The 15,881-nt window shown below is 45.8% G+C and overlaps 1 protein-coding gene across 1 annotated transcript; it reads right to left on the reverse strand.

Annotated features, from left to right (window-relative positions):
• Window positions 1-183: 183 nt before the first annotated feature.
• On the reverse strand, window positions 184-14,943 carry PRPH2 (peripherin 2; the record flags this gene model as incomplete). The annotated part of the gene is made up of 3 exons (XM_081296015.1): window positions 184-612; window positions 4,428-4,674; window positions 14,363-14,943. 3 exons carry the CDS (start codon window positions 14,941-14,943, stop codon window positions 400-402), a joined length of 1,041 nt encoding a protein of 346 aa, XP_081152141.1. The 3' UTR covers window positions 184-399.
• Window positions 14,944-15,881: the final 938 nt, after the last annotated feature.

The following is a 15,881-nucleotide window of genomic DNA, read 5'->3' on the forward strand; positions in this document are numbered from 1 at the left end:
CTTTAGATTTAAAATAAAGCAACTTGGAGCTCATAACAGCCAAACTAAAGGAGGAGCAGCACTCAGGTGTGGTCAATACTTAAAGATGAGACTGGATTAATGTGCTAGGAGAAGCATAAATCCTGGCTAGTCATCACCAGAGAGGCCGTGAGTCCATCATAAGGGCACATCCCAGGGCAGGGAGCCTGCTGGGCCTCATTTATTCACATTTGGAGTCATTCAAAAAGTGTGTTTGCCACACACTTTGGGGACCCTAAACTTCTTGTCTCCCAGAGACAAGAAGAGTCTCTGAGAGGTGGCCAGCCTTCTTGGGAGATCAGACTTTCAGTTGGACAAGGGAGGAATCCGCATTTCCTGGAGTCCACTACTCAGTGTTCAGGAGGGGCAGGGCAGGGGCCATCAGCCAGCCTCAGGGGCCTGGCCTGCATCTGCACCCTCAGCTTCCACCTGGTTGCCCTTGCCCAGCTTTTTCAAGCTCTCCAGAAAGGCCTTCCAGGTCTCAGGTATGCTCTTCTCCAGCAGCCAGCCCTCACTCTCACACTCAGGGTCCTCGGGATTGGATACACCTTCCAGTGCTGTATGCAGATAGCGCAGCCCAACTGTGACAGTTACCTGGTGAAGAGAGAAGACAGGAATGAGGGGCAGGAGCTAGGAGTTGGGCTAGGAGGAAACCATGGGTTTTCCACCAATCTGTGCCTCCCAGAGTAGTGCTCAAACTGAGGGGGGCATCCGGGCTCAATGTGTCTGCCTCTAATCCACACCAAATCCTTTCTCCCCTCTGGGTCTGTACCATTCATTGTTCTCTTCCCAAAACATTCACCTTACCATTAATTCAGCTTCAACCCTTGGAGAGTTCCCTTGCTACTCCCTCAGTCCTGGGTTACTTTACCATGATGCCCTCCACCCCATTCCTAGCACATTCCTTGGCATGTATTGAGTGTTTGGTAATCATTGAATGTCAAAAGACACCTTTTCAGCAAACAATAGGATGTGTGGTTTCTCTTTATTACTTTATTTTGATTAGAGTGGCTATGAATGGATGCTAGTAATGGATCATTTGGATGTGGCAGACATTGGTGCCAAACGCCTGGGTTAGAACCCCAGCCGTGGCACTTCACAAGTCATGTGACTAGGAAACCAGGACTTATTCCTCTGGTTTGCAGGTTTCCAGATGCAATGGCACCTGCCTCACATGGTTGCTGTGGTGCCTTGGTATCTGTATAGCACACAATGCTGGCCCATGGCAGGACAAATAGGAGTGTCATCTGTGATTAGCTTGGTAAGTACTGTTTTTGCTTTTCCAGTGACATATTCCATTGGTCACATATTTCTACACAAATGCCTGATTTGTACTCTTCTGCTTCCTGTGTGTCAGGGCACACTGTGAGAAGACTAGGCTGCTCCTTGAGGGCAGGGCTGGCCCTGATGGCTCTGTTCACCCAGTGCCTCAGCTCCTAGAATACCCTGGGTAATGGTGGGGTCTCAGTAAATACCTGCTGATGAATGCTCTGGGGATAATTTATAATGACTAGTAAGTAAGTGGTGGAGTTTTAACTTTTGTTATTATTGTCGATTGAAGGTTTAATAGAATATTTTCACAATGGAAAAAGTCACCTCCTCCAGGAAATCCTCATGCTGAGTGCGTCCACACTGATCCCTTCCTGCTTTCCTATAGAACACCCACTGCATTATGAATTTTGCCCTTGGTTATGGTCCTCCCTTTGTTCATAAGTTTAATGTCATCTCCTGACTGGATTAAGAAGCATAGGGGTCAAGGGGTCATTATCTTTGCCACCTTCGTGTTCATCCTATCTCTAATCACAAAAGGCCTGGAGGAAATTGGGGCCATTTACTCCCTGCACACGATGTGCTAGCCCTCATTTTGTCAGTAGGATCTTACAAGGGAGGTAAGCTGAGAGGCAGCTAGTGGGACTCCACTTCCCAGCTGACTGCTTTGTCCTTTCAGTCTTTTCATGAGCTCTGCGAGATCCTAACCATCTAAACTTCTAGCAATAAGCTACTCTCCTCGGTCTACCTACTCGTTCCCAAGACACTGTCTCAGGAGGCAAGACCAACAAAAAGGGCCCAAAGCTAAATGGTCATGAATATGCTGTTGACCTTGATATCAAAAGAAGCCTTGCTGTGGAGCTGGGGCTATAGCTCAGTGGTAGAGTGCTTGCCTCACACGCTTGAGGCCCTGGCTACAATCCTCTGCACCACATAGAAATAAATAAATGAAAATATTGTGTCTATCTACAACTAAAAAAAATATTTAAAAAGAAAAGAAAAGAAAAAGCTGGATGTGGTGGTGCAAGCCTGTAATCCCAGCAGCTGGGGAGGCTGAAGCAGGAGGTTCATGAGTTCAAAGCTGGCCTCAACAAACATGAGATGCTAAGCAACTCAGTGAGACCCAGTTCGTCTCTAAATAAAAATAGAAAGCAGGGCTGGGAATATGGCTTAGTGGTTGAGTGCTCCTGAGTTCGATCCCCAGTACCCCACCAAAAAAAAAAAAAATATACAAAGAATCCTTGCTGCTGAGCACAGTGGTGGTACATGCCTCTAGTCCTAGTGACTCAGGCAGAAGGATCGAAAGTTCAAGGCCAGACCCAGCAATTGAGGACAGCCCTAAGCAACTTAGTGAGATACCCCGTCTCAAAACTAAAAATAAAAAAGGGTGGGGCTGGGGATGTGGCTCAAGCGTATTGCGCTCGCCTGGCATGCGTGCAGCCCGAGTTCTATCCTCAGCACCACATACAAAGATGTTTTATCTGCCGAAAAAACTAAAAAATAAATATTTCTCTCTCTCAAAACAAAAAAAATAATAATAATAAAAATAAAAAGGGGTGTAGCTCAGTACTAAAGCATCCCTGTGGGGCTGGGGTTGTGGCTCAGTAGAAGAGCGCTTGCCTAGCATGTGCGAGGCATTGGGTTCGATTCTCAGCACCACATATAAATAAATAAATAAAATAAAGATCCATGAACAACTAATAAAAATATTTTAAATAAATAAGTAAAGCATCCCTGTGTTCAATCTCTAGTGCCAAAAATAATTAATAAAGCCTTCCTGGGCAGTATAGTCACCCTCTAGTTTCATATAGTGAATTTAAAAAGGTGTGTAGCAGCCACAGACATAGTAGATATACCCTATAATTTCCATAGTACTGGAAAAATGACTTAAAAAGAACCCTTCAAAGAAATTCTGATGTAAAAAGCTTTCCTACCTAATGTTTCTGGCTTTGTATGTTTGGATTTTTGGAGTCTGGGTTTTCTGCTATCAGAGAAACTCAAAGTAGGCATCCTGAGTCCCTACTGCACCCCCACTGCCACCACCTTGTCTCCCAGTCATGCCCTTGGTCAGCACCTAGAACAGTGCCCAACATGTTTATTGTCTGAGCATTCTCTTCAATGAATTAACGGGGGGCTTGCTGATATTTTTAAGATCTAAGAACTACATTAACATGTGAATGGTGATCAGAATCTGAAGAAACACAATCCCAAACAGTTCCTATTTACCAAACACCCCTAACATACATACTGTTGTACATGTTGCCTCCCAACAGTCTCCAAAGCTAGGTGTTGTATCCCTATATCAGAGGGAGGTTGAACAGCAGTCCAAGATCTCAAAAAGTGAAAGGACAATATTAACTTCCAAAACAGGCTAAGTAAAAGAAACCAAACACAAAAGCTTACATATTATATGGGTCTGTTTATGTGAAATGTCCAAAACAGGTAAATCCACAGGCACAGAACAGACTGATAGTTAGCAGGGGCAGGAGATGGGGGAGAATAAAGAGTGACTGCTGAATGGACGTGAGGTTTTCTTTGGGGTGATAGAAAGGTTTGGGAACTAGATGGTAGTATATTGTGATATACTAAATGCCAATTAAATGTACACTTTAAAATGTAATTTTATGTTCTGTGAATATCACCTCTATATTTTTTTAAAAAGTGCTGGGAAAGGGCTGGGGTTGTGGCTCAATGGTAGAGCACTTGCCTTACACGTGTGAGGCACTGTGTTCGATCCTCAGCACCACATAAAAATAAATAAATAAATAAATAAAAATAAAGGTTTTTTTTTTTTTTAAGTTTTCAAAAAGTGATGGGATGGGCTGGGGTTGTGGCTCAGCGGTAGAGCACTCGCCTAGCACGTGTGAGGCCCTGGGTTCGATCCTCAGCACTACATAAAAATAAATAAATAAAATAAAGGTATTGTGCCTGATTACAACTAAAAAATAAATATTAAAAAAAAGTGATGGTAAAGAAATTAAATGAAGCAGAGACATGGGATGAAAGCTCAGTGCTGTGACCACAGCCAGTCCAAAGCTGGTGTTGTGGAGGGAAATGCACTCTCCAGGCCCGACTCCACCCCCATTAAACCCAAATGAGGCTGGGAGCTCCTTCTCGCCCACAGCTGGCCTGAGGCCTACCTCAAAGAACCAGACAAGGAGTGTGGCAGCACCCATGGAATTCATGAGGCCGTCATAGTAGCTCAGCAGGGCAGCCCTGCAGCCATGTAGCCAAAGGTTGAGCTCCTCAGTCTGGTGATCATAGCTGTAGTGGGCTGAGTTGTTGGTAAGCTGGTACTGGATGCAGGGCCGTGGTGAGTTGGGGTTGCAGCAGCTGAAAGGGACACCATCCACCAGGTACCGCCCATCCACATTGCTCTTGATGCGACTGGAGGAGAAACAGAGAACTTGACTCAGGCTTCCCAGACTTTTCACCAGGTGCCAGTTCCTCTCATCCCCTGCCTCTAAAAACCTGGCTCCTTCCTTCCTTCTTTCCTTCCTTCCTTCCTTCCTTCCTTCCTTCCTTCCTTCCTCCCTTCATTCCTTCCTTCCTTCCTTCCCTTGCTCACCTGATAAATATTTGCTCTGTAGCCGCTATGTATTGGCTGCAGTCCTGGACACTTTAGAAAGAACAGTAAGCACATAGCCCATGTCCATGCCTTCCTGGAGCTTATGCTCTAGAAGGTGGAAATAGATAGTAAACCAAGACATAAGTGTTGAGGAAATGTAGAAATTCACCTATTCACTCTGCTGTCAGGCCCCCACCTGCGATAATTCTTGGGACCCCTGCCAGGTTGCTAGAAAAGATAGGTAGTGATCATGGACAAGGTTCTTGCTGGCAACCATCAGAGTTTAATCCCTAAATCTCTCACCAACTTTATCTTTCTCTGACAGGTCACTCCTAACCAAAGACCCTTCCAACGAGAAGGTTCCAGAAGGTCTGCTCTGGGCCTGTGCAGAGGCAAGCAGTTGAGACCTGAGGCAGGCACCCTTCGATGTCTGTGAATTCCATCTCTAGCCAGGTGAGGGCTCCTTACTCATCTGAAAGATGTGGCTGCAACCTTGGCTCTCCAGGCCGACAGGCAGGGCTCCATACACTTTTACATTTCTCTATTCTATGTTCAGCTGTTTAAAGCATAACACGTATTCACACAGATTCCCAATTCAAAAGGAATCTTTATGGTGAAAGCACTCACCTGCACTCAAGCAGGCTGGGTTTGTTCTGCCCGACCTGAATGTGCAAAATTCATCCAGCTATATACAATACTTGCACACTCATCTGTGTACATTTTGTCTCAAGTGAAAAAGCTGCCTGTGAGCTATTCATTACTTAATAGCAATAGACTTTTGAAACACAAGAATAGAAAGCATGCTATTTTTTAAAACAGACATTATTTTTAACAATGTTCATTGAAAATGATGATTGCACTCTTCAAAAAGATATCCATGTTTAGCTTCTTTTTTAAAAATTTTTATTAGTTATTGATGGACCTCTATTTATTTATTTGTTTATATGTGGTGTTGAGAATTGAACCCAGTGCCTCACATTTGCTAGGCAAGCACTCCACCACTGAGCCACAACCTCAGCCCCCATTGTTTAGCTTCTAAATAAAATATCTTTAATACAAAACACTTCTCCCTCCCTGTCTCTCAGCCTCCAGGTCCCACCACTGTGGCCAGCTTTGCCTGTCCACCCAGAGAGGCTTCGCGCATGGACAACCAAGCAGAGACTCTGCCAATGGTATTTTTCCTGTTTGTTTGTTAACCTGAATGGTAACATTGTATACATAATGCCTTGAACATTTCCTTTTTCCCTTAGTAGTTTCTTAGAAGTCTTTTTACACCTGCCATTGGAAATTGTCCTGAATTTTTGTCCTGAAAATGACCCACAGGGTTTCTGTTCAATTCCCGACTGACAGCAGTTTGGGTTTCTCCCATTCCCCTGTTAATGCAAACACGGACATGGGTCACAGTACTTGTTGTGAATATATCTAACAGTAAATTTCTAGATGAGACATTTCTGCATCAAAGAGTGATTCTGCCAGCTCCCTCCCATATTTCTCCCTTTAGGGGGCTAACAACCTTGCTTGTGAGAGCTGGCCTTCCATGGCTATACCCACACAGGTCTGGCTTTTGAACTTTGCCAACCTAATAGAAGAAAAATATTACCTTCTCATTATGAGAGAAGTTGAACATCTTTTCATATGTTTATGACCCACTTGTTGTCCCTTTTCTGTGAACTGCCTTTGACTTCCATCTATGACAATTAAGACTTTAGAAAGGCTGCATGGTGGCTTGGGCCGTGGTGATCATATTTCCACATGGCCTGCAGCCCTGACCTCTTCTTCATGTGTGGGCAAGACCCTCTGTCTGGAGAATGGGTGGTTCTAGGTGGCAGGGTGATGTAAGCAGGGATAAGAGCATCTGGGTTTGACTCTGGCTCTCAGTCCAGCTTTATTCTCCTGGATAAATTCATTAACCTCTCCCTGCCTCAGTTTCTTAATCTAAAATGGAGTTGATACAAGGTTGTTTGAAGTGTTTCAAGGGTGCCTGGTGTGGAGGAGATGCACAATAAACATGAGCTTGTTTGCAAAGGCTGGCTCCACGGGTGGTGGCAGAGCAGAAGCCATCCCAGGCAGCACATGTGCCTGGGCAGCTTGCATCAGGTGTGATCAGAACAGACCACATATCCCAGGGGTGCAGTCATTTATGAGCTGGTGGCGTAAGTTCTACAGCTGTGGTTTCTGGTCTTTAAGGACAGCTGCCATGTGGGATTCTCACTGAGGTCGGCCTGGTGCAGAGCTCCAGCCCAGTAGGATGCAGGTGCTATGAGATACTTGCTGGCTGATGGAGGCCACCCTCTGCTTAAGTTCTCACTTGTGCCTGTCTCCCTGATAGCTCCATGTTTGTAGAGAGAGCAGACACCAAGACTTGCTTCACTTCCCACAGGAGTCCAAGAGCTGCGCACGTGGCCCAGGCAGGGGGTACCTTTGAGAATGTGACTGGAAGGGTGTTGGCAAGGCCTTCAGCTTGGGGCTCCCAACCATGTCTTAAGGAGCCAGAAGTTCTGGGAACACTGAACATCTGAAATGCTCCCTCCACTCCACCCCGAAGTCCAGCTTACCTTCCTCAGGGCTGAGAGTTTCCAACGCCAATCTGTTCACCCCTCTTCCTGACCTGCATGTCCCTGGAGCCCTCTCCCTAGCACAGAAAACCCTATAGATATCCTCAGTTGTCTCCATAGACCGGCATAGGTGTGCCAGAGAGCAGACCTTTGAGTCCCAAAGCTAAGCTGTGGGGCTTGACTTCTGTGGACCATATGAGGCCAGATGATCATCACCTCTCAGTGATGTAAGGAACACATTTGACCAGGCTTGGCATTCCCTAGGCCCTCAGGAAGTTCAGGCTTCTCTCCACTTAGAACCATCTGGACAGCTTGTTCTACAAAGGAGGAAGTGGGATTCAGAGAAGGGGAGAACCTTCCCCAGAGCCACTCAGTAAGTCATCTAGAGACCAGCCAACAGCAGGTGGCCGCTGGTTTCCACATTGCCTCTCTTCATGCCTCTCAGGGCCTTCCTGCCTATTGGCTTTTCTGGTTAAATTCTTAGGAAAGCCCCAGGTGCAGTGGTGCACACCTGTAATACAGCAGCTCAGGAGGCTGAGGCAGGAGGATCAAGAGTTCAAAGCCAGCCTCAACAATTTAGCAGCAATTTAGCAAGGCACTGAGCAACTCAGTGAGACCCTGACTCTAAATAAAATACAAAATAGGTCTGGGGATGTAGCTGAGTGCCAAGTGCCCCTGAGTTCAATCCCTGGCACCAAAAAAAAAAAAAAAAAAAAAAAAAATTCCTAGGAAAGCACAAGTTCCCTCCACCTGCTCCCTGTCCCGGCAACTGTGGGAGGCCAACCTTATGGGTGACTGAGTTACACTCCCCAGCTGGGTGCTGAGGCCCTCAGTCACAGAAATGGGTGTGTCTTGCTACAGCCCCATGGGTGAAGCTACGCTCACCTGTTCCTTTGTAATATAACCCCTTTTTATATCCTTTGTAATATAACCCCTGTTTATATCCTAAACAGGTTTAGGATAGAATCTTCCATGGAAGTGCCTTGTGTGTGTCCCCTCCTCTTACTGTGCCCTTGGGTGTGGCCTACCCAGATGTCAGTCAACCTGCTGATGGTGGACATCATGAAGATAGACTCAGCCCCCTGAAACCTGACCCCTTGCCTCATTTGAATAGCTTCTCCTCAATAAAAGGGGTTAGTACGTGCTCTCGCTCTCTCTGTTTCTGCAGACCCTTAAGGTCAGAGGAGCCGTCACAGCAACCCCAAAGAAAAAGGTATTTGTGTCTCTTGTGTGGTTATTTCGTGCAGCCCAGTTAGCCCAGTTTAACTAGAGAAACCGGCAGGCAACCATTTCCTAACCACCATCATCTATCCTTATTTTGATACTTATGTGCCCTCCTGGTGTCTCTAAACTGGGGTAAACCCTGCACACCTGCCTTATACATTTCACACATTTTACACATGTATGTGAAATGAGGGCCAGGCCTGCAGACCTGGGGTGAGGCCAGCAGAGGCTCTTAGCTGCCTTTAGTCTGCGTATTGGCCTTCTGGACAGCCTGGTCTCCCACCTTACCTCCCTAACCCCAGTGGACAGGTCGCCCTGCTGGTCTCAACAGGGCAGGGCTGTGTCTCCTCCGACTGGGGTTCTCTGAGGATGAGGCTATGCCGCCTCCTCCTGTGTCTTCCCTTGATACTTGCAATTCTTTAAGTCTAGTGACTACTCAAAAAAGCAATCTTAAAGGAAATGCTAAGACCTTACTGTATTCCAAGTGCTCCATGTGTACACCTATATCTGCACCACATCTCCACACTTATATTCTCAGTTCTCAGATGGCACAAGAGGCTCAGAAAGGTCAAGCAAGTTGCCAAGGTTCCTCAGCTAGCCTAGGTTGGGGTTGACTCACTGTCAGTTATACTCCTATGACTTCTTTCCTTCCCATTCATTTCCATATGTCTTCCCTTATTGATTTGTTGGTGCAGCTACAAAATTGTTTATTTCTCTGGAAAAAACTCTGATGTGATAATTTGTCCAGGCTCTTTGTGGCTTGTCTGTGGGGAGTAAGCTAATACACAGGCCTTATCTTAGTCAAGACTCTATAAACTCTGGTGACCCCCAAGCAGAGAAAAAAAATGTAGCCTGGGAAATACTTGCTGTTTATAAATAGACAGCTCATCACCTAAGTAGCTCTTCTCTGCCTGGCTTTGTCTTAATCTGTGGTTGGAAGGAGGGCAGGCCTTAATCTGTGGTTGGAAGGAGGGCAGGCCCTGCATAAACAAGGCAATGCTTCTGAGCAGTGGGGGTATTCCAGAGATGTGAGCAGCTGGAGGCCCAGGGAAAACCTACCTCCATCAAGTTTGGCCCACCTTCCCTGTGCTCAACTGGGCTTCTCTCTGAAGGAGTCCCAGTCTGATGGAGAAGACACAGCCATAAAATGAAAGAAGTACTGATTGAAATCAGGTGCGTGGCACACACCTGAGATCCCAGCTACTCTGGAGGCTGAAGCAAGAGGATCAGAAGTTCAAGGCCAGTCTCAGACACTTAGCAAGACTGTCTCAAAATAAAAAATGCTAGATGTGTAGAGCAGTGGAAGAGTGCTTACCTAATATGTGTGAGGCCTGGGTAATCCCAAGTACTGGAAAAACAAAAAAATGAAAGTTGAAGCTAGGTGTGGTGATGCACGCCTGTAATCCCAGGAGCTTGGGAGGCTGAGACAGGAGGATCTCAAGTTCAAAGCCAGTTTCAGCAGCTCAGCAAGGCCCTAAGCCTCAGTGAGACCCCATCTCTAAATAAAATACAGAAAATGAGTGGGGATGTGGCTCAGGGTTGAGTGCCCCTGGGTTCCATCCCTGATACCAAAAAAAAAAAAAAAAAAAAAAACACAGTTTGAGAACTACGGATCCGTCTGGCTCTGAGAATTCAGGCCCCAGCAGAGGCATTTCTCTGGACTCCTCTGAGGGCCTCTACCAATTACATCTGAGACAATGCCTCCTTTTCCTGGCCCAGTCAGGCCCACCAGCCTGGGGAGGGAGGGAAACACAGAATGTTAAAGCATGATGACTACCCCATTTGCCATTGCCCAGAAGCCATGAGACCACCTTGTGATTATCTGAGACCTGGCACAGAGCACTAGAATCCAGTCAGAATCCATAGTTTTGTTTTTTTTTTTTAATTAATTAATTTTTTTTTTTTTTTTGGTTTGGTTGGCTTTGGTTTGGTACTAGGGATTGAACATAGGGACACTTAATCACTGAACAACATCCCCAGCCCTTTTTTGTATTTTATTTATAGACAGGGTCTCAGTGAGTTGCTTAGTGCCTTGCTGAGGCTGGCTTTGAACTCACGATCCTCTTGATGTCTCAGCTTCCTGAGCCTCACTAAGTTGCTGAGGCAGGCTTTGAACTCGCAATCCTCCTGCCTCAGCCTCCCGAGCTGCTGGAATTACAGGTGTGTGCCACATAGATGTTTTTTAATCCTGTATTTTCTCTGCCCACCCACTCACTGTTTCTCTGGGGAAAGAAATAGAGAACAAGCCATAGAAAATCAGGAAGAAGGGCTGGGGTTGTGGTTCAGTGGTAGAGCACTCACGTAGCATACACGAGGCTCTGGGTTTGATCCTCAGCACCACATAAATGTAAAATAAAGATATTGTGTCCATCTAAAAAAAAAAACAACTAAAAATATATATTTAAAAAAAAGAAAAAAGAAAATCAGGAAGAAGAGAGAAAGATGAAAACCCCCCACCAAAGCACTTTGAATAATTTGAGGTTTCTGCCAGTCAGTGAACAAACATTCATCCTCCAATCCCTTGGGAAATCTTCAAAAACTACCCACCTCTCTGTGCTTTCTGAGGCCTCATGCTCCATCCTTGGTTCCTGGAGAGCCCAGGTACAGGAACCCAGCTTCCCTGTCAGGAGCTGGACCAGGAATGCTGGCACGTGCCCAACTCAGCCTTCCCTATCCTGGTCCGGCTAGGTGCGCCTTGCACAGAGCTGCTCCAGTGACAGAGCTTGAAATGACCAGAAATCACACAGCCCACAGGCAGCACCAGCTCCTGCGAGGCTGCATGTGCATATTATCCAGACTAGCAGCCCTCTGACCAGCCTGCCACTCCTGGTCAGAACGCTCCTGGACGTCCCTGAAGTCCTCAGGCTCGAGTCCTCAAGGACATGAGGCTCACTTCAGCCTTTTTGCTGGCACGTCCAGATTTGGTGAGGAAAGGAAAAAGGAGAAATCCTCCTAAAAAAATCTTAGTGGATGATAACTGCTTCCTCTCCCTGCCTCCCACAGGGCCCCATCTCTTTTTCATCAGAATCCTAGGATGAGCATACTACTGAGAAATTCCAGGGACAGATAAATGCTTACGACTTTTCAATGTTGAGATGTCAAAAGGTAAATAGACTTTTTATTTTTCTAGGGAGTATTTTTGGGAGCCAGCTTTGTTCCATAAACTTATTAATCTTCCTAAATGAAGGCATCAAAATATGAAGGTAAAAAAATTTTAGCATCACTTGCAGTGAAAGTAAGTGTCACTCTGCTTTCTCATTCCTTCCTTCCCTAGTTTTTCCCACCACAGGTAAGAGCTGTGCTCAGTACTGGATCCAGGATGCTGGCCCCAGGCAGTTACATCTCCATTAAGCCTCACTCCCCTCCTGGGCATTGCCTACGCCATTAAGAGTCTGTGCACCGGTGAGCGTATCAGGCTATACTCTTAGAAGCACAATTAGTTCCTCTATAGTGTAACATCATTGGAAATTTTATAAAGGAGAAAGAGATTTAAGTTATACAGTTGTGTCTTAAGACCAGCTTTGTAGAAAGAGAAAGCCAACAGGTACACTTCCTTCCTGGAAATTTAGTCAAAGGGAAATAAGAGAACAGAGACAGAAGCACAGGACTCAAAGATACTTAAAATAGACACAAATAAGAATAATCTAGGGGCTGGGGATGTGGCTCAAGCGGTAGCGCGCTCGCCTGGCATGCGTGCGGCCCGGGTTCGATCCTCAGCACCACATACCAACAAAGATGTTGTGTCCGCCGAGAACTAAAAAATAAATATTAAAATGCTCTCTCTCTCTCTCCTCTCTCACTCTCTCTTTAAAAAAAAAAAAAAAGAATAATCTAAATGCCTAAGTGTGCACATTCATGCAGTGAAACAGTATGCAACCATTAAACAGGATCATTGTAAACATTATGCAAATGTTATGTAATCAGATAACAGAATGGAATACTCAATTGCATTTATACTATGATTACACTATGTTATTATGTCACTGCTAACAAGACTAGACTGAAATGTGAAAAAATTAAAGCCATCTATTAGTTGCTGGTGAGAATCTTGTTTGAATTTCCTTTCCTGTTTTTGTTCCTCTCAATATTATCATCATCATATTTTTGTGTGTGGGTAATAGAGAGATTTTTTGTCCAAGTCAATGGAGTCAGGATAATTTCACTCTAACAAGTTGGTATAGGGCATTGAGGTAGTTTTGAGTAAGCTAAATATTTGCCTGAAATTTCGGATCCATTGGTCACTGAGAGAAACCTGGGTGACTTCTCCACTTGAACAAAAAGGGACTTGGGGCTACAGAGCCATTTTTATATGTCTCAGGAGACTGACCCTATTCGGAAAACAAATATCTGCTCACAAAAGCTGGTTCTGCCATTGGCCTCTCACACTCCCCAGGAATTCTGCTTCTCCCTCTGGCTTCACAACCTCCTTAGGTGACTTATGCAAATCATGCCACCTTATGCTGTCCCTGTGGACCTGTCATCTAGGAAGGACAGAGCCGGTTACAATCCTCTCCTCTAGGGATTTGTAGCAGTAATCTCCACCCACAGAGAAAACAAAATCCCAAGCAGTGACCTTCACTCTGACTTTCCTTCCACCTGTGGGGAGCTAACTCAGCCCTCTGAAGCCAGTCGTGTTACTTGGACTTCAGTCATGTCCCACTGCTGGTGTGCCCCAGGCCTCATGTTCAAGTCCCCCAGGGACTTGCCAGACTTACTCAGATGGAAAACCACTTGTATAACCATTTATATAAACAGCATAATAGAGAGTGGACAAAAGATATGAAGGGGAGCCAGGGGCTCAGGGCAGGCTGCCTTCCCTGGACAGTCACTTCAGACCCACCACAGTGGGTCTTCTGGGAAGAGCCATCCACTGGAGTCAGTACACAGGTTGTCATTGCGAACACACATGCGGAGATTCTTTCTCATCATCACCTCCCCTCGGCCCCTGCAAGATTTCCTTTTTATATATGCCAAGAATACCTTAGAAATACTTGAGTGTATTGTGCTATCATGATTTCAGAAGTAAACACCAGCAGGCATTTCATGAGCATTTGCTGGATGCCAGGCTCTGCATAGAGCTGAGAGGTGAGCTCCAAGAGCACCTGCATTTATTTGAAAGATGAGCAATCAAGGACTCACAGAAGCAAGTGACTTGCCCAAGGCCTCAAGCCAGAACTACAGCCTAGCTCTGACTGCTCCCATCCTTTGCTCTGTACCCATAAAGAAAATGGTATTGATTAGATTCCACCATGTCTAAGAACAATGCCTTGGGAGTGGATGCTCAGGGTTCAAAATTGGAAAGCTAGGGAATGTATCAGAAATTTTAAACTTCTGGAACTGAATCCACCTCCTTTGATTAAAGAAACAAGTACCAAATGTCTCACTGTATGTGAACCATGAATGACCCCATTCCTGCAGTAGGAAGCGTACACACATACCTGACTATATCTCCCTCCTGGGGATTCTTATTCAAGCAGCTTATATAACTTGACACCTTCCTTCCACCTCAGCCAAACATTAGGTTGAACTGTATGGAGTTGCCATTTTCACAGACCAAAGGGGCTAGGATAATGGCAATTTCATGTGATCCAACCTAATGCCCCTTCATAACATACTAATAAGTTGTATACCCAATGTAGAGGAAAAGGGACTGGATGGGGTGGGGAGTCAGAGGCCTGGGCCTCAGTGTCCCCACATAGATCTGGCCCCAGGACTAGAGACTACTCACTCCTTGACTTCTTTAGAGGAAAGGTCCAGGTAGCGGTTGCTGATCCACTGAATCTCAAACCAGTCCCGAAAGCCACTGTTGCCACAACATTTGAACTCGATCTGCAGCAAGTCCATGGTCTTCTTCATGAAACACCTGCCAGGGGTGTCTGTGTCCCGATAGTACTTCATGCCATTCTTGAGCCCTTGGTCCAGGGTGCTCTCCAATGAGCCCCGCAACAGAAAACAGCAGAGAGCCACAAGGAAGAGGGCAATGTTGAAGAGGACACAGATAGCCAGGTATGGCTTCAGCCAGGGCTTCCACTTGGCATACTTGGCAGGGTCCAGAGCATCATAGCAGATCTTGCCAGCCAGAGAGTTGAAGACACAGGACAACATCCCCACCGCTATCAAGGAGTTGGGCACAAAATGGCTCTCTGAATTATCCATCACATCACTTCTCTTCCGGAGTTCAATCTTCAGAAATAGCCCTAAGCTGAAGACGATGATGCCAGCCAACACGGAGAGCCAGTTCATGAGCCAGAGCCCTTGGGCCAACTTGACCCGCTTCTTCTGGTCAAATTTGACTTTCAGCAGTGCCATCCTTGCCAAATGTTGTCCAGATAGCCTCCTGCAGCACAGCTCCCACTCTTAACCTGAGTGAGCCCAGGGACTGACCATTCAGGGCCTTGAGAAGGGTGCAGACTGCCCAGGCTGAAAGGAGCTGCACTGGGGGTTGCCCATGTTGGGCTCCCTATCCTGGGACCCCCGTTAACTCAGTAACGGTAGCGGGGGCAAGTCTGGGGCGTCGTTTCTGTAGCACCCTTCCCAGCCAAACAGTAGCCTGAACACTGCAGATTAAAAGTGGGAGTCACAAGACATCTTGCTAATCTCTTTAACCAGGTTCATCCCATTAGATAAAACCATGCCGGACTCAGAACATGGCCAAAAGAAGCCTTCGTGTACATGCTGGACCAGAGAGCTCTGGGTTCAGTGTGGAGATTCAGGAACAAAAAGGCTAAAGCCAGCCAGAAAAATGGGGTGTACCTAGAGGGCTGGCTGAGATTATGTCTCCCCAGAAATAAATTTTCAGGCAGTCCCCTTCCAACTTAAAACTTCCTGTGGGGCAAGACAAAGACAAGTTCAGACAGAGATGACAGATTGTGACAAAACATTTTTAACATACAAAATGGAGTTATTAATATGCTAAAATTGTTTAAATTCTACAAATTCACAATCAAAAGGTGAACAGTAGGGCTGGGGTGTGGCTCGGTGGTATAGTGCTTCTCCATCATGCAGGAGGTCCCAACGCAGGGGGGAAAAAACCAATCATCTGGGAAAATAGGCAAGAACAGATCAGACAGACCAAATCATAACCAGAAAACTTGGAAAGTCCAACAATCTGGAAAAGATCCTCAACCTAAGTAATATGCAAGGAAATGCAAAGTAAAACAACAACAAAAGACCATACTTGATCTAACAGATTAAACTTCTGTTACTGGAGTATAAACAAAGATAGTGTAGCCAGGTGCTGTGGATCA

Source organism: Spermophilus citellus (genome assembly GCF_964194105.1).
Source record: "Spermophilus citellus genome assembly, chromosome: 5".
NCBI lineage: Eukaryota > Metazoa > Chordata > Mammalia > Rodentia > Sciuridae > Spermophilus > Spermophilus citellus.